General features: G+C 47.2%; 1 protein-coding gene across 2 annotated transcripts in view; it reads right to left on the minus strand.

Moving 5' to 3' along the window:
* The window catches only part of LGR6 (leucine-rich repeat containing G protein-coupled receptor 6), a 122,559-nt gene that overhangs the window by 39,100 nt on the left and 62,333 nt on the right, over positions 1–21,126 (minus strand). Inside the window, exons 5-6 of one of the 2 annotated variants that reach the window (XM_011990526.1) lie at positions 4,517–4,732; positions 208–279 (exon numbers count right to left, since the gene is read on the minus strand). The exons of the other annotated variant lie outside the window; for it this stretch is intronic. Of the exons in view, the coding sequence (XP_011845916.1) occupies positions 208–279; positions 4,517–4,732 (288 nt within the window). The remainder of the gene's footprint in view (positions 1–207; positions 280–4,516; positions 4,733–21,126) is intronic. 2 annotated transcript variants of the gene reach the window in all.

Genomic DNA, 21,126 nt, shown 5'->3' on the forward strand with positions numbered 1-21,126 from the left:
CATTCTGACCACCTGAAGGAGGAAGAAATTCATTCTCAGTGATATTCCAGAGAAAGTGCCAGGGAGGGGCATGTGGGTGAATAAGCCGGGGGCCAGACCCCAGCACCTAGGCCTGCTGGCTCTTCCCTGTGTGTGCTCCCTCCACTCCAGGACTCCAGGCTTTCATCATCAGGCAGGACAGAGTTTGACCAAGACCTCAAAACTCACAGTGTCTCCAGATTGTGCAGCCCCTCGAAGCTGTGGGTCCCCAGATGCTGGATGCGGTTGTTATGCAAATGCCTGCACGGGAAGGAAAGACGCATCAGAATGGGTGCTGACAGCACTGGGGCCGGGGAATGGAAGAGCACACAGTGGCATGAGTGGGAAAGTGGAGGCAGAAGCATGGACAGAATGACCCTAATGATCCATCCCTTTGTTTCTAGGAGCAAACTGACTGGCCAAGACTGACTTCTGAAGCCACAATCTCCATTGACCATAGGCTACCCCATTTTGATTTCCTATTAAAGGAAAAAGGGAGAGGAAAGCCTTAGGCCAAGGCTAAAGCAAGTTTCCCCTAAGCTCTAGGAGACAGTTCTGATGTCAGAGGGGCTCAAGTCTGAGGCTTCTTCTATGGCCGGGCTCCCCAGGACCCAGTCTGCCTGACTCAGTGGCCAGACGTACTTACGGGAGCCAACAGCAAACCACTGCAGACAACATATAATTAAAGGCGAAGCTTTCTGTTACAATTGGAGAGAGCTACAGATACACTCAGAGAACAGGCAGATTGGTGAGGCCAGAGGAATGAAGGCAGGCTTTATAGAGGTGGTGATCCAGAGCAGGGCCTTGAAGGACAGGTGAACTGAACAAGCAGAGGGAAGGGCATTCCAGGCAAAGGGGGACCGAAGGTGATGCAGCTTGAACAACTGGACAGAGCTATCCAAGCATAAGTCGGAAAAAAATAACATTGCATGGAAATTATGAAAACATACAACAGGGAAACTGTGAGCAAAAAGAAAGAGGATGCAAAAGGCAGGCAAAGTTTCAAGCCTAGAAGAAAAGATAACTAATGGACCAGGAACACAAAGGAATTTATCACAGTAGCCTTCTGCTACAAAACAATCCAATAAAACATTATTTCAAAGACAAATGTTCTTAAGTGAAAGGAAAAATGACACAGTAGATTAAGGAAATAAATTGAGGACCAAACTACATCACTAAAAAATAAACTAGTCAATAAATGTAAAGCAAGGGACAGTGCAGACACTGCTAAAAATTGAATTGGTGTCAGAGAGAAAACTTGAGATAATCATGACGACTGTGGTTGAATGAGACAAAAATGTTAAAACAAAAACTAAATGCTGAAGACATAAAGGTGATTTAACACAAGCATAATTGATGTTTCTGGAGCAAAGAATCCAAAAATGAGACTGAAGATGTATTCAAAGACATAATACCAAAAAATCTCTAAGATGACGAAAGAATGGAATCTGCAGCTCAAAAGCATATATTGTTACAGGATATTTAAATACTGACTATTCTATACTGTAACATATCCTAGTTAAACTATTAAATTCAAGAATTTAAAAACATCTTCAGGCGGAAGAAGGAAATCACTGACAAGGGGAAGAAAATCAGGCTGGCCTCCAAGATGTTGTTTAAATATAAAGGCAATGGGCAGGCCTCATCCAGCATAGATGGGTAAGGACCAGACTCCTGCGAGCCTGGGGATTTAAAGCTTCTGTCTGTCTTCCCTATCCTTACCCACCTGCTCCATGAGGTTCCGTTTCAGGAGACAGACTCCTGTCCCCAGGGAGCTTCTCATCCAAAAGGGAAAACACCGCCTTCTGGGAGTGATCTCCCCTTAATTTTTCCCATTTCTTTCACACCTATAAACCAATTGTCATCAAACTCTATCATTCTTCTTGCCTCCTGTTGAACTTCCATCTCCATTTTCCACCCTCTTCTGCCTCCCCCAGTATCTCAGGTCCAAACCATCTCAGCTAAACATCCAGCTCCTCCCTCCAACTTCCTCCCCTAAACCACTCATTCAACCCTGGTGTCTTGGGCACCCCAAATGGCCCAGTCTGGGGGAAGTGTTGAGGCTTATAGCCCAGATAAAGAGACAAGATTACACACATGATACCACTGCTGTCCAACTAAGTGCTACCTAGGGGTCCTGTTGGTGCCAGAGCAGTGGTGAGGGGGATTCCACATGTGGCAGAGCAACCCGGATGATGAAAGTTCAGGGTTGGGTTGAAAAGAAGCCCCTTCTCTTCTACCCTGCTTGCCTGCTCACACCTCCAGCCAGGCCCCTATACAATCCTTGATTTTAACCAAATACCTTTCTTGCTTCCCATCATATCCAGTCTTCCTTTTCTTCCTCCTGAGCCTTCCTACAGCTCATCCTGTAGTCCCTGGACAGCATTCCCCAGCTTCCTGTCCACTTCACAAGTCACCCTCTGCTAAAAGCCTCTCTCCTCCATCCCATGAGTTGGAGGCAGGTGAAGGACGAAGGGGTAATGTTTCTAGCCTCTCTCCATGCAAAGGGACCAGTTTTTCTCTATCAGCTTTGCTCCCACACCAGTAGGTTTTCTTTCCTTAGTCCCTTGTCCCTCTTTGTCCTCAGTGGGCCTCCCCCTCAATACCTCCTAGATCTATAACAGGCCTGACTTACAGGCCAATTCCTTGGCTCCCACCCAAACCTTGGAGTCACCCATGACCCGCCTTCTTCTTGGTCTTCTACCCTCTGAAAATCTCTCAATCAGGTCAATTCTTCCTTCAAAACAGCCCTCACAGTCATGCCGTCCCTTCCATCCCTTCTACCACCTCCTTAAACTAACTGGACTTTGACTGATACCAAGAACCTCTGAACTGACCTTCCTGTCTCCAGTCTGCCTCAGTTCCAATCCAGCCTTCAAATTAATCTTCCTAAAATACTCCATTTTAACCCTTGCCTGAAAACCTTCAAGCTTCCCCCACCCACACGGGCAGATAGAAGCCAAGCTCTCTGTTCTGACATTGCAAGTCCCAACATGCACCTTTCCAGCTTCTTCTCCTGAGCTCTGCATGGGGACCCTCTGCTCCAGCCAGACTGGCGTGGTTACTGGCAGTCAAACACACTTACTCTCCCCTCCGTGTCTTTATTGCTATCTACTTGGAATGTCCTCATTCTCTTCATTTCACCATCTTTCCAGGCCCAGGTCCCACCCCACCTCCCTCAGGAAGCCTCCCTCCCCTCCACCTCAGCCTTCCCACCATACCTATGCTGCTATGAGTCTGAACTTATCATCTGACTGTGTTAGCATAAGTGACACTACATCATTCATTATTTTTTCCCTGTATTTATTCTGCTCTTTCAACTGGACCGAAAGCCCCTCAAGGGCAGTGGCTAGATCTCATAGTTCTTTGAGTTTTCAGTATACCACATGGGCGCTCAATAAATGCCTGCTCCTGCTTATCCATCTGGGGCCAACCATGAAGTTCTTATTTCTCTAGTAATCTTACCACTCACAGAGGCCTGACCCCGCCCCCTCACAATGTCACGGGGATATCACCAAAGTTAGAACCAATCACCTTGTTCTGTTTACCCTCTATAAATACCCCCTACTCCGTGACTCCCAGAAGAAGGGAGGATGTGGCATCCTGACAGAAGAATATAGTCCACAAGGATATTCATCTTGGTTCTCCAGCTTCCCAGGACAGAGAATCAGACAAACAAATTGGTGCCTGCCTTTCATCTCTCAAATGGAACTAGGTATCATCCATTCCCTCGCTTAGAAAATCACGCCAGATCTTCAAAAGTGGGGGGCGGGAGGAATGTTACCATTCAGTAGAGTCACTAACACGCATGTTCCTAAGCCATGTTCCTGCAGCAATTAGTGTGTAACCCAAAGCAATTATACATGACCTCCAAGCCCTTTTAGTAATTACCCTATGAACTTACCAATCATTCATAGCAATTAGCTGGGAGCTAATTTGCCCTCTAAAGTTCCCACTGGGAAGGCAGAGTTAACCCCAGTCCCCAGTTCCTGCCAGGGATGATATCTCCCAGGTAATTACGGTGATGGGGTTTTGCTGTCTAATTATAAGTGATGGCTTTTCTCTGCCTCCTAAGGCCTGGGAAATGAGATGAATTTATCCCATCCCTGTGCCAAAGCATATGACTGCATCATCTAATTGTCAAATATGGTAGAAATTACTTAAGAAATTCTTGACTTATATTTCAGTTATCATGGTATAGTTATTATAGGTGCATGGCAAGAAAATAATAGCTTAATTCCTATTTTCTGATATAGTACCCTGGCCCTTTAGTGACTCTCAGAGCACTTTTCAAGCTCTCATGTCATTCGACCTCATGATAACCCTATGGGATCAACAGGGAATGGTCATCCTCATGCTTTTCCAAAGGGAGACCAGAAGGTTTAGCAACATGCAAAGAAGAGCAAAGCTAGCCAGACTCCAATCCAACTCAGGTAAACATGCAGCCCCCAGCCCCCAGCAGAACCCCACTGGGGATGGGGAACAGAGCAGCACTCACAGCACCACAAGGCTGGTGAGATTCTGGAAGGCGTAGTCGGGGATGTGGCTGATGCGGTTGAGGGCCAGGGTCATGGCCTGCAGGGCAGGGAGGTTGTTGAGGGCCCTGACAGGGATCTCCGTGAGTGCATTGTCGTCCAGCCAGAGGTGGCGGAGGGAGGACAGCCCCTCAAAGCTCCTCTCCGGGACCAGGGAGATGAGGTTGGCATCTAGGCGCCTGGTGGAAGAGAGGATGGAGAGGGGTCAATCCAGGGCAAGATGCAGACCAAGCTTTGGGGCTAGACTGGGCCAGCCAGGCCCTCAAAAGGGCCTTTGAGGTTCCCTGGGACTAAAGTTGTGACATGTATCCTGTATCCCACCTCTTCGAGTTCCCATATTTGGCTCCATTCCAACCCATAGTTTTTGGTTTTTTTGTGGGGGAGGAGATAGAGTCTCACTCTGTTGCCCAGGTTGGAGTGCAGTGGCAGAATCTTGGCTCACTGCAAACTCCACCTCCCACCAGCCAATAGTTCTTGATCCTCTATGCCATATGTTTCCACGAATGATCCTCCTTCTTCCTCTCAGACCCAAGGCTGAACCCATAGCCTGTTTGTGAATAGCCAGTATTTTCCTTCACATCCATACTCCCGGGTTTCCAAACCTATGCCATAGTACCCTAGCTCTCTGAGTGTGACCTCGACCTTCCTAACTCTTCTGTGATAGTCCAAGATCATATAATGGAGATGTTCTCAGCATTGGCAGAGGGAAATATCCTCCCTCTGAACCAACCCAAAGAAAAATGCCTCCCCAAAAGTGTAAGCCCTTCCCTGTCACCCATCCCTAGCACCACCTGTTCCTTGTCCCTTCAAGGGCCCAGGGGCAAGGAGCTCCTGCTAAAGTCCTGGGGCTTCTTGCTCAGTCGATGACCTCTGGGAGTGTCCTGCATGCCACAATTGAAGTTCTTGATTAGCTGCCTCTCAGAACAGGTGAACAGATGGTGGGCAATCCTGTTTTTGCATAACCAGAGATTCTAGGGTGATACGAGGATTACTGATGGGAGCCCTAGAAGATCTTAGCAGCCCAGCAAAACAAGGAGATTTTCAACCTTAGCTTTTTACAGATGTGCCCAGGCCATGATAGCCTTTATCAATACGCTACTGTCTCTGAGCCCCAGGTTGGGACTTGGGCTGAACCCCTACTGCCCTAAGCTGATGGTCTCACAGGGACTGGACAAACTGACCTGTACCATGGATCTATTGCTGGACTTTCCTATGTCGAAGCGAGGCTTGGCCCTGAGCCATGGTCCTCCCACATAGCCATATGGCATTGAAGCCATGGAAACCCCAGCCTTATCCACAAAGGCCCTACAGCCCCATAATCCTGAACCCAAAGGAGAAGTGATGTGATCAGTAGGGTGGGATGGGGTGATCTTTCATCCCAACAGCACAAGCCCCCTTGTAGAAGGTCCAGTAGTGCTTCTGTCTTTTCCCTAAGCATCTCACCAGTGCTCTGTCTGTGAAGACCTCAAGCACCATTGGGAAATACTCCCTAGCTCACCAGCAAGGGGACCATGGGTGGATGGGCCAACACTGCAGTCTTGGGTGTGAAAGCGCATTCACCAGGACATTCTTCGAAAGCTGTAGTTAGGAAAGACTTCCCACCCACATCAAACCTGACATGATGGGACCAAAAGCCCTTCAGTGAGTGCCCTCTGCTGGCAAGACCTGTCACCTTGGACATGGTTCTCCAGTGGTGGCCATCACAGCCTTGATGGTCTGTGGCTGAACCACCTTGGGGAGCTTCGTGCAAATGTGGACTCCCATGGACCATCAGCCCCAGCATCACCTGGAAGCTTGTTAGAAATGCAGAATTTTAGGCCGCACCCCCGACTTACTCAATCAGAACCTGGATTTTAACCTGACTCCCAGGTGATTCATTGATTCATCAGCACATTAATGTTTTTAAAGCACTGAGCTAGGTTTTCTAGATCTTATGCTCCCATCTAATGACCTTGGATTGCTGGAGAAGACAGGAAGACTGAATGAGGATGTAGAAAGCCATTTCCTGCTGTGATTAGTGCTCAGCTGGTCCTGGGAGCCCTTGTTCTTGGATTTGATCATCAATTACTCCAGAGATGAGGGCTGTATCTCAACCTCCTGCATAAATGACCATAGCAGGCACTACGTTCAGGTGTGAACGCCCAGCACCCAGCACAATGCCTAGTTTGCAGATGGCACTCAATGTTTTTAAATAAATGGGCAATAAATAAATGAGTGAATAAATGCCCTCTAAATTCTCCGCTTCCAAGCCTCAAACTGATGGCCTGACCAAGCACACCAGTAAGCTAGAGGAGACCTGGACAGCCCCCCTTACCAGGGATGGTTGGGGATCCAGGCTGTCCTGCTTTGACACCCCATTCCATTGTGGTGAGGGCTCTCATCTGCAGATGCCCAACCAGCAGACGCTCAGACTCTCCTCCTGACCCTGGATGGCCCTTTCCATGGGAGCAGCATCATAGTCCCAGATTTTCCAGAGACCACAGACAGATCCCTAAGCCTTGAGTCCTGCTTAGGACCACATTTGAGATGGCCTTCTTAAGGGAGGATAGGATTTCAACAAGGAGAGATGGAAAGGGGTGTCATGAATGAGGGCCTCAAGGGAAGAGAATGCAGGTCCAGTGTGGATGAGGGAAGGTAACACAGATTTCGGATATCCTTAAGAGGTCAAACTGATGGCCGGGCTCGGTGGCTCACGCTTGTAACCCCAGCACTTTGGGAGGCTGAGGTGAGCGGATCACCTGAGGTCGGGAGTTCAAGACCAGCCTGACCAATGTAGGGAAACCCCGTCTCTACTAAAAATACAAAATTAGCTGGGCATGGTTGCACATGCCTGTAATCTCAGCTACTCAAGAGGCTGAGGCAGGAGAATTGCTTGAACCTGGGAGGCGGAGGTTGCAGTGAGCCGAGATCACACCATTGCACTCCAGCCCGGGTGACAAGAGCAAAACTCCATCTCAAAAAAATTAAAAAGAGGTCAAATTGATAAGGCCCAGCAACCCATTGGATGTGGGGCCAGGGAGGGGCTAGGGCCTGACACTTCTCACAGATCCGGGCCTTGCTCTCTGCTACTGCCTCCCTAATGGGTAAATTAACAGACCCAGGAAGCCTCACTCCCTAAGGGGGGGCAGTACCTCCTTCTCTGAAGCTCAGGGCAGAGAACATCCCTACAGTGACAACCATGACACCAATATTAATCACTGTCTCCATTTATTGAGTCCTTGTCATATACCAGGTATACAATACCAGGTACTGTGTCCTATATCTTCTCAAAAATGAAATTGAGGTAGTTCTGATTAGCCCCATTTTACAGAAAGATTAAGCCCCCCAAGGCCCCACAGCTAGTAAGCTGCAGGGCTTAAATCTGAACCCAAGTTGTCTAATGTCAAAATTCATGTGCCTCACCATTATGTATTGTTGGCACTGAGGTGCATGAGGGGAGGTAAGAACCTGTTCACCTAGGACAGCCGGGATATCAGGGCAGAGACTGTGGCTGAGCCAAGAAGATGGCCACGTACCGTAAGGAGGTGCTAGGAGGCAGGCAGGAAGTGGGTCAGGGCAGGGCAAGGGGAAAACTTCTTCTGTGATCTTAGGGGGCACTTGGAAGTGGCCTTTGCTATGCATGTGCCTATGTGTGAGTACACACATTTGCCAGCCACATGCATGTGCACACTCATACATGTAACCTACAGTCCTGGTGAGTCCCTCTCCTGCATTTTGTGTAACCCATAGGCAGGAGAACTTGGGAAGGGCCCTTTTGCCAGGCTGGGCCAAGCATGGCAGTGGCTTAAAACAGGGCCTCACCACTGCACTCCAGCCTGGGCGACAGAGCGAGACTCCGTAAAAAAAAAAAAAAAAAAAAAACAGGACCTCACTTTCTCCGTCTATTAGGGAATGGCTGGGTGGGCTGAGCCTTCAGGCTGCTTTCTGCTCTGTCAGGGAGAATCCATCTTCTGTCCTGGCTCATGGTATCCTGAAGGGGCACGGTAGAGTAGCCGAGGGCTGGAGAGGGGAGGTGTTTGCAGCCCTGCTCCTGGTACTTGGGAACTGGGACACACCAAAGGAGAAAGGGAAGCAAACTGGCAAATGAAGAAGGTGGAATGAGCACATGGAAGAAATTGGCCAGGCCTATGTTTGTGTTTGGGGTGAGCAGAGAGTCGGGGCATTTACACTCAGGCCAGGTGGGCTTGGGGGTGAGGCATGGACCCAGGGTAGCACTGCCAGATATAGCAAATAAAATAACACGCTGCCCATTTAAATTTGAATTTCAGATAAATAACAATTCTTAGCATAAATATGTCCCGTGTAATATTTGGGACAATGCCCAGTTAAATCTGAATTTCAGATAAGCAAGTATAAGTTTGAGTAAGTCCCATGCAACATTTGTATTTTATCTGGCAGCTCTGACCCAGGGGGCTCCTGTGAGGTGGAAGGTGTGGGCTTCGCCATCACACAGATGTAGCCACAAATCCCCTCCTTCAACCTTTTGTGTTGCTTTCCTCAGCTGTATTGTTTGATGACCTGCCCACCCAAGAGACTGTGAGGACAAACACCCTCTTAGAGGGAGACTCCATGAAGCACAGAGGGGAGTGGAGGAGGCAGCAGGAGACAGGCGCAGTATTGGCCTCTATTAAACTTTCTCCTCTCTCCCCTCCCTCGATCTCTTTTTTTTTTTTTTTTTTTTTGAGACAGAGTTTCACTCTTATTGCCCAGGCTGGAGCGCCATGGTGCAATCTCAGCTCGCTGCAACCTCTGCCTCCCAGGATCAAGCGATTCTCCTGCCTTAGCCTCTCGAGTAGCTGGGATTGCAGGCGCACACCACCATGCCCAGCTACTTTTTTGTATTTTTGTAGAGACAGGGTTTCACCATGTTGGCCGGGCTGGTCTTGAACTCCGATCTCAGGTTATCCACCCGTCTCAGCCTCCCAAAGTGCTGGGATTACAGGTGTGAGCCACCGCACCCAGCCTCCCCTTTCTTTTCTTGTTGGACACCCCCTCCCTCCCCCCAGCAACCTCTGACTCTTGAGACACCTAAGGGTCGACACCTGGCTATAGAGCAATCCCTCCTACTATCTCTCCAACCAGCTCCCGGTAGGATAAGGTGCTCTCTTGAGAAATCCCCCACCCTTTCAAGTCAGGGTTCAGGCTCCCCTGGGATCTCTAGTCCTCTAGGGTAGGTGGGTCCTAGGGTCCCCTGCCATCTGGCAGCCAGGAGAGGGGTATTGGATTGCTGAAGGAGTCTCTGAGCGGCCAGTAGAATCCTCCACTTGAGACTAAAAGACCTTTTTAAGCAGCTCCCCGTAGAAGGTGGGAGAGCCAATCCTGATGGACTCTGGCTTGGCAGGCAGAAGAGAGCAATTATACCAATTAAGCTCTGGAACAGAATCAACAACCCCCAACAGCGCCTCTCGTTCTCCCACGTGGACTGGGCCCTTCAAGTGATTTCTGATTATAATTCTTACCTGCAGTAATGGGGCAGATTAGCAGGGACCTCACAGGCCAGTTTGGGCTTGCTTAGACTCTGGGGAAACAGCTTAACCTGTCAAGGGCCAAACTGCTTCTCATACTCCCCCAGCTAAGGGCTGAGGCTGAAGCAGGGAGGGAAGGAGGGAAGGAGGGAAGGGGACCCTTCGCTGGGGACATAGGGTCCTGGTCCGAATTGACTGAAATGAGATGAGGACCTAACAGGGAGCAAGCGTAGCAGAAGAGCTTTAGGTTAGACAGCAAGAAGTGACCCCCTGACAGCAACCCAGGACAATAGTGTACACTAAGAATCATACTATATCAGAGCCTGAAGGAGCCTTCCCACCTCACTCGTCTCATATGAGGAGCCTGAAGTCCAGAGAGATAAAGAGAAATGCCCAAAGGCAGAGGTAGGGCTGGGACTCAAACTCAGAGCTTTGCTGGGTGCGGTGGCTCACGCCTGTAATCCCAGCACTTTGGGAGGCTGAGGTGGGCGGATCACCTGAGGTCAGGAGTTCGAGACCATCCTGACCAACCTAGGGAAACCCTATCTCTACTAAAATAACAAAATTAGACGGTCATGGTGGTGCACGCCTATAATCCCAGCTACCTGGGAGGCTGAGATAGGAGAATCACTCGAACCCTGGAGGCAGAGGTTGTGGTGAGCTGAGATTGTGCCATTGCACTCCAGCCTGGGCAACAAGAGCAAAACTCTGTCTCAAAAAACAAAACAAAACAAAACAAAAAAACAACTCAGAGCTTCACTCTACCAGTCTGGTTCCCCCAAAGCGAAGGAATGACATCGAGACTCACACCTCTCTGTGCAAGATATGGATATGCAAGAAGCATATCGCATATCTCCTTTGGAAAACAGGGGCCCTTACAGGCCACAGAGGACTAAATCAATCTAATGGACCCTCTCTGCGATTTATTTCTCTAATCCATCTTATATCCTACCAGATTTTAGTCAAATACAAGATAAAGGGGACAGATTCAGGGGTCTGAGTAGGCCAGGGACGTCATCAAGTATTCATTTAAAAACAAGCACGCATGTCAAGCTCCACGCTCAGGGCCTTGCCACAGTACCTGCTCCCTGAGCGCGGGCTGACTTTAAATTCAAAGGTCAGTGTGCCCTAAGGCAGACGAAGAGGAAAGCAGGAGGAAGACGGCAAGTGTCCTCCTCTTCTGTTCCATTCAGGTCAGCCACGACTTGGGTCCCCTCCCTAGCTCTGAGACACATTACATGAGAAGACACAGCAGTCGTAGGACAGAGGGCTTTAGGAGCAGAGAGAGACTGAAACCCAGAATTCATGAGGTAAGGTGGGCCTGAATGAAGTAGGCTCCACCGGGCTGGGGCACATCCAGGAAGGAATTCCACTTCTCATTCAAGAAGAGGAAGATGGTGCCTCCAGAGTCTCTTCCCTGACATGGTCTCATCCTAAGAAAGTATCTCCAGCCAGTCCTAGGACCAGCCAGCCCATCAGGGTTTTGCAGAGTGGGAAAGGAGGGCCAAGGTTCTGTTTCAGATACTGCACACTCAGAGAAGGGGAGCCTCTAGCCAGCTTTCTTACAGTGACTTACAAACTCAGGTTGCTGAATTTAGTGGACTTCTCTGCTCAAACTCCCAAGCCAGCCTGGCTGCCTCCCTCTCTCCTTGAAGCTGCCCATCACTAAGACCCTCCTGAATGGGACTGGCTACATAATGAGAATGAAAAGCCTGTGTTCTAAAATTACTAAAAATCTCAGCCGGGCACAGTGGCTCACGTCTGTAATCCCAGCACTTTGGGAGGCCCAGGCGGGAGGATTGCTTGAGCTCAGGTGTTTGAGACCAGCCTGGACAAAATAACAAGACACCCTCTTTAGAAAAAATTTAAAAGTTAGCCAGGCATGGTGGCATGCTCCTGTAGTCCCAGCTACTCAGGAGGCTGAGGCAGGAGGATCGTTTGATCCCAGAAGTCGAGGCTGCAGTGAGCTGTGTTCACGCCACTTCACCCCAGCCTGGACAACAAAGCGAGACCCTATTTCCAAAACAAACAAACAAAAAACTTCAAGATGGCAATAGAGCACTAAACCAGTTGCAGGTCCCTTCTGCTGTCAGGGCCCTGGCAACCACACAGGTCGCAGGCCCATGAGGTCGGCTCTGCTCCCAAACTAAAAAATCCTCAAAAGCGTGGGCTAGGCCTTCTCCTGTTCTCATTTCCTAACCGTGCCAGTGAGAGGAAGAAAGAGGCTGGGAGGTGAGATACCTTGAGGGCAAAGACAGTTCATTTGACACAGGATTACTGATTGTTTGCCCCTGGCCAACCCCAGGGCTGGTTTTCATCTCTGAACCCCTGACCTCTACTTGGCTGCATAGCTGACTTTCAGTTGAATGTGGGAAGGGAGAGAATAGAGAAAAGATGTGGGTGGGGAGGGGGACATCTCAGTCACTGGTTGGAGTAGAGAATGGAGGTTGGAAGGGGGAGGATACTGAAAGTTTAAAAAAAAAAAAAAAAAAGCAGCCACTATGGAAATGGTTATTCTGTGGGGAACATATTCCATGTGGGAGCCGTTGATTGCCTGGAGGGACCAACAGCCCTGACCGAGAGCCTGCCAGGGAAGGCAAGGATTCCAGCAGGGAGCAGGCTGGCACCTGCCGAGCAGTGAGGAGATGCCCTCGGGCCTTCCATAGGCGGCAGGGCCCAGCCTCCCACACCATCACCAGCCGGCAGTGCCAGGTGCCAGCCTCTGCATGGAGGGCTACAGGGCCCCGATGGGGTGGTGGGGCCCCCTGCCCATGGCATGTCCTGGCCCTGCTTGGCAGGAAGGCTTGCTCAACTGGGGAACACGCAGAATCTGCACCCACAGACTCCACCAACTCAGGCATGGGTGCTCATGAGCCTCTGCCTTCCTGCGGACTGACACCCCTCCCAGTCCCTCTCCTGGAGAACACAGCCTGCGTTCTGTGAAGGCCCTTTATGGTCTCATGAGGGCTTCCATAAAGCTCTACTGCCCCCCTATCCCTCCCTCACTACCCATCAGACTGCCTGAAACGCCTCTCATTACAGATGGTATCATTCCTTTTGTCTTCAATTCAATAGGATTGGATTAAATCCAATAAACATTCATTGAGTGCCTACTATTATGCCAGCCTTGTGCTCAGTTCTAGTGTTCAAACTTGAATAACACATAGTCCCTTTCCAGAGAACCTCTTACACTATTTACTTTGCTGTTTGATAAAACAATATAAAAACCTTAACTTTTATATTGAGGAGCTAATTGCCAGGTGTGCTCAGCATTTACATATATTATCATATTTAATCTTCACCCTAGCCCTGTGGAGTAGGAACTTTATGCTTCCCATCTTGCATGCAGAAAAGGAGGCTCAGAGGAATGAAGCCATTGGTCTGACTCCAGAGCTACCACTCAATTCAGGCTTATTGATATGACTTCTCCTTATCAAGACTTGAACATCAGAGCTTGTCCTGAAAGACCTGTCCCATGTAATGAAAAGAAGCCTTCTCCGTTAAGTAGTTCAGTCCTAGCCAAGGCCTTTAGGGGGCTGAAAACTGGGGCTGTAGCCAAAGGGACTAAGCAGTGTGTCTGCACTAGAAGTAGTCACCAAGCCCAGAACCCATATGACTGGACTCCAGAGCCAGTTACAGGAAGCTCCCCTTCAAGCAGGTGCCAGGGATTGACCTACATATAGTCTGGGAAGCTAAGGACTCCCCAGATCCATCATCCCTCCATCTTGGGTGTTGTATGCCTCTGGTGTTCTCTAAGACAACACTGTTCAATAGAGCTTTCTGCAGTGAGAGACATATTCAGTATCCGCCCTGTGGCTATTGAGCTCTTGAAGTGTGGCCAGCATGACTGAGGAACCACATTTTAAATCTTATTTTGTTTTAATTGACACATGCCACAAGTGGCTACCATACTGGATGGTACAGTTCTAAGCAATTAGCCAGGCTCCACACAAGACAGGAAGGATACAGAGATGAATGAATTTGGTTCCTGCCCTCAAGGAACTCATAGTCTAGCAATGAAGATTAACAAATAACCAATTGTGATTGTGTGTGTGTGTGTGTGTGTGTGTGTTAGACAGAGAGAGAGGAAAAGAGAGTCTGTGTCTGAAAATGGTGTACACCAAGAGTTGAGGAAACGAATTGAAGGGTGTGGAACCTTCAGCCAGGGAGGAAGGACAAACTTCCTAGAAAGGGTAAAGATGGGACATTTGCGTTGAGTCTTGAGGAATAACTGAATTTTCACCAAGTGGATGAGGGTAATGAGCATTTCTGGCAAAGAAGGGTGTGTGCAGAGGTACTGACCAAAGAACAACATGGGAGAGGAGAACAACTCATCTGTGCTGAGAGCAGAGGGTCCTGGGTGACGCAGGGAGTGACGGCTCAGGGCAGATGGGAAAGGTAGAAGGGAAGAGAACGTGTGGGTCCTTGGGGGCTTTATGGATCTGAACTTTAAATTGTAGGCATTGGGAAGTCTGGGTTGAGAAAGACCACTCTGGTGGGGTGGGAACGGGGGTGTGAAGGCTGGCAAAGGTCTTGTTCCTGCTGATACAGAGGGCGCTATGATTTCAGACGAGTCCCTTTCCTCTCTCCAGGATCAGTGTCTTCACCTGCTTAAGGAGGGGGTTCGCTTCAAGAGTCCCTGTGGCTCTGTCCTTCTGAGAGTCTGTACCTTCTTTGGACAAATTCTTCTGTGCTATGTCCCCGTGTCCCCAAGCAGGCCAACTTACAAGCATGTGGTGTTGTGCAGAGGCACAGAGTAGCCAACCCCCACTCCCCGACTCCCCAGGCATCTCAAAATGACCAAATTCTACCATTTGGATAATATTCTTTTTTTAGAGTGTAGAAGCTGCCCGTTATTTTTTTTTTTTTAAATCTGGAAAGTATTATTAGGTAGACTTTTAGTGGATAACAGCTTTTTGAGAGAAGCTTCTAGAAATGAGACACAGACTTGGAACACAGGGAGCTTTGGGCCAGAGAGATGAGGAGCTGGGAAAGATGGTCAACAGAGGTGGGAGACAGTAAAAGGCCAACTTCGGAGCTTTGAACAACTTTACCCAAGTGCCCACTTTGGTCACTTGTCTCCCCCATTACATGGGAAGACCCCTGAAGACATGGGCTGTGTCCTCTCTTTCCCTGGAACTTGCCCACCATGGATATTCAGTCCGTGTTTTTTATCGATCTAGTTATGGGCACTTTCAGCATTGTTCAGAGGATTGCTTGCTGGGGAGACCGCAGCAGTGGAAGTGAGAGCTGACAGGGACCCCACTTAACCAGGGAGGAAAGGGGACTCTGAAGGACCAAGTGATTTGTCCAAGGTCACAGAGTAAAGAGATGGCAAAGCCAGAGAAGGCATTGGTTTTGAGTCCAGTGTTCTTCGAGTTCAGTGTTCACCTCTCTCCTACCCTTGTCCTCTTGGGAGAAGAAGGTGTTCATCGATTCCTGCCCACCCCCACACACAGTGCCAAGGGGGACCCCCAGAGACACTTCTCGGGGCACTGGTTGAGGAACTTTGAAGACCCTCATCTCTGAGAACCATTCCTTGGCAGCATCCAACACTTGGGGCTCATCCCTTGCATCCCAGCAGTGCCTCTCCCCATCTGGAACCCATCACCAGGCCCTCACAGAGCACACAAGCCATGAAGAGTCCAAAAGTGACAACTCTCGGGAGTCGGAGCCTGGGCACTTCTGGTGGGATAGTCCCATGGTGACAGACAGCATAGGGAGCAGAGGAGGCCAACTGAGCCACCAGAAGCTGGAGTGAGAACTCCACTTTCCTGCAGGGGTGGGGTGGGGGTGATGGTGGATGGAGCCTCGAATTAACCTTTCCATGCCCACTTACAGTTGAGGGGAGAAGGGCAGGTGGGAGCTAGAGCAGCACTTTTCTCTTCCTCTCCCCACCCAGGGAAAAAGTTTGTTGGAGGAAAGTGATTTCATCAGCTCTGATTTATGCCATCTAATAAGATCCTTCCCCTCACTGTCAGCCTCTCAATAGATCAAAGGTGGGATATTAAAATGAAGGCAATTCCAACTGGTTCTCCAGGCTATGCTAATGCCTCAACTCCCCTTTCCCTCCATCTGTCAGGAGAATTGATGGGTGTGCAAGAACCCCGGGGGGGCAGAGAAAGTGCTTCCTTTCTATACATCAAAGGATGATACCTGAGCATTCCTCCAAGCTATTCCTTGTATTTTATTCAGCAGCAATATATAAAAATAATTACCCACCCTCCAAGAGGCAGGCAGGGAAGTAAGCGCCTCTGTGTGTAGCCTCTATGAGCTTCCCCCAAAGACACAGACCTACAGATCTGGGCAGAAGGCCAGCTTTGTGGGTGACAATCCCGGAATCCTGGGGTGGGAACTACAAAAAGCCATCTCATCCATCCCCCAGCCTCCAGCCATTGAATTTCAGACATCAGGCTGGTTTCTGGGGACCTTCGTGGGCTGTCTGATATGTGCTTGGGAGCTGGGTCCTGTGGTTGCTTGAGGCCTGGCTGCCTGCCCTGGCAAAAGGGTGGCTGTGGTTGGTGGAGGAAGAGGCTGATGGAAATCTTCCCGACTTGCCTCTCCAGAAAGGGGGCAGTGATGTCAGAGGCTTAGGGAATAGAAGTGACATCCCAGAGTTTTAAAGATACTTAAAAGCTGTCCTAGCAGACTTTGTAGTAATAGTCACCAGGGAAAACCAAGCACGTATCAACACTTCTAAAAGTACCATAGGAGAAGGGAGAGAAGAAATGGGAAAATTCCGTATCAACTCTGGCTTCCCACAGGGTTCCAGTCCTTCCCACAATCTATTTTCTCCCTCATTCCCAAGAGCTCCCAGGCTCTGTGTGACCAGTATGAGAACAGGAGAGGTTATACCTGTGTAGTTTCAACTCTCCCCTCCCCAGCCTCCCTATTTCCTGGCCCCACATCCCTCCATCCATCAGTTTCTCCGTTCATCCGTCTGTCCATCCACTCACACAGACTACACAATCATCCCCACTGTTGTAATCTTGTTTTTCTCTTGCTCAGAATTATCTATGGCTTCTAGTCAACCCCAAACTCTTTGGCTTGGGCTTCGAGATCCCTTCCCTGAAATGACTGTCTCACCAGCATAATTTCTCAGAAGATCTCCCCCAGTTCTCTATTCCATATGCAAATGTGCCTCTCGCCTTACCTCTTTTCCCACAGCGCATGGTTTATTCATCTTTGGATCTTTGTATAGGTTGGTGCCCCTCTTTGAAAGATGTTTCTCCATCCTCTCTTCAAAGCTCTGCTTAAAACTCCTCTTTCTGGAGCCTCCTGACCTAACCTCACATGGTGCTCTTCCCTCCTATACGCAGTATCTTCCAAGTCCTTACTGATTGGTCCACAAGTACCCACCACACCCACACCCCTGTGCTGAAGCCATAATCCCTCTCTAGCCTAGGGAGGAAATGAAGGAACAAGTCAAACACACTCAAGTTGTTTCCAGTTAAAATGAAAGAAAACTTAGCTACCTTCTCACTAAAACACCTATGAAGATATAGAGAGAAAAAACAAACAAACAAAAAGATGTATGCTGGCCAGGCGCAGTGGCTCATGTCTGTAATCCCAGCACGCTGGGAGGCTGAGGCAGGCGGATCACCTGAGGTCAGGAGTTCAAGTCCAGCGTGGCCAACATGGTGAAACCCCCATCTCTACCAAAAATACAAAAATTAGCTGGGCATTGTGGTATGTGCCTGTAGTCCCAGCTACTCAGGAGGCTGAGGCAGGAGAATTGCTTGAACCCGGGAGGCAGAGGTTGTGGTGAACCAAGATTATACGACTGCACTCCAACCTGGGCAACAGAGTGAGACCCTGTCTCAAAAAAAAAAAAAAAGACTATCGTATAACTCTGAAAATAATTTATTGAGAGTGTAATAGAAGTTATTTGGCACCCTCAGTAAGGTACAAGAAATCATGACCTCTCTGAAACAGGAACAAAAATCCATAAAAAGAAAAAAAAAAAGCTAAGACAGAAGAACAACAGCAAAAAATAAAATAAAATAAAATAAAAGGCAAATTTCAAAGACAAATTGAAGTGCAAATGGAACTAAGTAACTAAGTGAGATATGGGAAGACGGCAGGGGAACTAAGTTGAAAAAGCAAAATTCAAATTTGCATTCTAGGTGATAGTGAGTAGACCTAGCCCAGCAAAAAACTGAATTAGCAATGGGGAGAACAAACATAAGACACTCTCCTTGAAGTCAGAATAAAAGGACAAAGGGGTGAAAATTATGGAAATAAATATGAGATAGATAGAAAAGAGAACTGAATTTGAACTTGAGAATCATAGGTATTCCAGATGATTAAACCCAGAGTGACTGCAGCAGAAGCACATGATAGCTGTAATTGAAAGAAAACATTTGAGCTGCAAGAATAGTATAGATTTAAGATGTTTATTGTATCCCAAGCAAACTAAGTGGAAAGAATACCTCAACACATTCTGGCAAACATTTCAGTTGTAAGGATAAAGAAAAAAAAATTTTGTAAGCATTCATAAAGAAAAAATATGCTCTCCTTGAAAGAACAAAATGATAAGGCTGACCTCAGAATTTCCTGTCACACTGCATATCAGGGGGAAATGGAGCATTATGTACAGGATTCTGAGAAAAATAGATTGTCATCCAATAATTTTATATTGGCCACAAAAAAATATATTAGTTGGCCACAAAAAAATATATTCTCAACTATATAAAAGATCAGAAATATAGTTGCCATCTGTTGTTCTTGGGAAAAAAATTACTTGAAAATATACTACAGGCAATCAAGAGAGAGAATTTTTAAATGAAGAACTCAAGAATGGGGAATTTGGCAGAGCACAGTGGCTCATTCCCAACATTCTGGGAAGCCAAGGCAGGCGGATGTCAGGAGTTCACGACCAGCCTGTCCAACATGGTGAAACCCTTTCTCTACAAAAAATACAAAAATTAGCTGGGCATGGTGGCACGTGCCTGTAGTCCTAGCTACTCGCGAGGCTGAGGCAGGAGAATCGCTTGAGCCCGGGAGGCAGAGGTAAGATTGTGCCACTGCACTACAGCCTGGGTGATAGAGCGATATTCTGTCTGAAAAAATAAAATAGTCCAGGAGCGGTGAGTCACGCCTGTAATCCTAACACTTTAGGAGACTGAGACGGGTGGATCGCCTGAGGTCAGGAGTTCGAAATCAGTCTGGCCAACCTGACAAAATCCCGTCTCTACTAAAAATACAAAAATTAGCTGGGCGTGGTGGCGCATGCCTGTAATTCCAGCTACTCGGGAGGCTGAGGCAGGAGAATCACTTGAACCCAAGAGGCAGAGGTTGCAGTGAGCTGAGATCATGACACTACACTCCAGCCTGGGCGACAGAGTGAGACTCTGCCTCAAAAAAACCATAATAATAATAAAATAAAATAAAATAATGGTGAATTCTTCTTGGCTTTTACTTCCAGGCAGGATTGGAGTAGCAGTTGTTTTTGCCTCAAACAACTGAAAAGCAATAGGTTTGAGGCATTGGACAACAGGCAGCATAGGACTGTGATTGCTGAGAGCTGGGAGGCATATGCTGTGAGCCTTGTGATTGGCCGAGTTTCTGCCTGGAGAGGGTGTCCAGGCTGCAGGACAAAGAGAAGGAACTCAAGCAGAACTTGTGTTCACTCTAAGTTGAGGAGATAGCGTGCAGAGTTCAGGGAAGCCAGGGTGGCTAAAATTTGAGGGATAGAGTACCTAAAAGAGAGAGAGAGGGAAATGGGGGAGAGAGAGATGGGAGGAAGGAGGAGGAGAAGGCAGGGAGAAGGAGAACAATGGAAACATCAATTAAGCCTTTAAAAAGTATAAAACATGATAGACGTGAGACAAAACATCATTTATATTTTTCCAGAATATAACTCATTTTCTTAAAATAATTTAATATATTAGCACAGATGGAAAAGATTTTGATGAAATGGATAGTTTTCAGGAAAAGATAATGCCCACAACTGACTAAGAAGTAGAAAACCAAAGAGATCAAACACTAAAGAAGAAATTAGAAATGTTATCAAAGAATTTGCTCTTCAAACACAGGTTTGGGGTCCAGGAAATTTGTCCGTAAATTTTTCCAAACTTTCAAGTAAAAAATAATTTTCATGCTCTATAAATTGTTCCAGGGATAGAAAAGGCTGGAATGATACTCAATTCATTCTTGGAACTCAGTTTAACCCAATAACAAAAGCGATCAAAGAGAGTACAGAAAACAAGCTATAGCCCATTCTCATTTATGAATATTTTATTAGGATGCACATATTGTAATTACAATACTGGCAATAAACCATAGTAAGAATAATCTACCACCATCAAGATGGGATTATCCAAAGAATACTGTGATGTTAAAATAATAAATTCTATTATAGTATAATGGGTTTAGTATACATAACTGTAATATATACTACAAAAAAACCACTCAGCCACATTTAAAACTTCTAATTTTAAAAAAATGTAAAATATTGAGATAGAGAAATACTTTCTCAACATGGTAAACTCTATTATCTCAAAGGATATCCAGTATCATACTTAATGAGGAAATACTAGAGATCCTCCTCTTAAAATCCAGAACAAGATAAATATGTTCCTTGTCATAATTGCTAATAGTCATTGTTCTGAAAGCTCTAACACAAAAGACAGGAAACAGAAATAAGCGGTATAATTATTACTTACAAATAATATTAGATATCTAAAAATTCCAAGAGAATCAATGATAAAGCCTTAAGATTAATAAGAGAATTTAATTTAATAAAGTGATCAAATACAAGATGAATGTGTACGCCTCAATACTTTCCTAAATTCCAACAATAAACAGAAGAGACAATGATGAAAATACCCCCTTTACATTAGCGATAGCCACCAAGGAAAGCTCATAAACAAACACAACCCAATAAATATGGAATAATTCTAACAAGAAATGAGTCGTTAATGAAAAAAAAACAAAAACTATAAAAAGATTACCAAGATACATAAAAGATGTTTTGAATTAAGAGAAATAATAAATCCTGTAGGAGAAGACTATATTTTTTAATTATGTAAAGCCTCTACAAATCAACTTATAGACAATGTAATTCCAATTAAGATCCCAGTGGGACATTTTTGGCAGGAAGTGAC

Source organism: Mandrillus leucophaeus, unplaced genomic scaffold, assembly GCF_000951045.1.
Source record: "Mandrillus leucophaeus isolate KB7577 unplaced genomic scaffold, Mleu.le_1.0 Scaffold38, whole genome shotgun sequence".
Taxonomy (NCBI): domain Eukaryota; kingdom Metazoa; phylum Chordata; class Mammalia; order Primates; family Cercopithecidae; genus Mandrillus; species Mandrillus leucophaeus.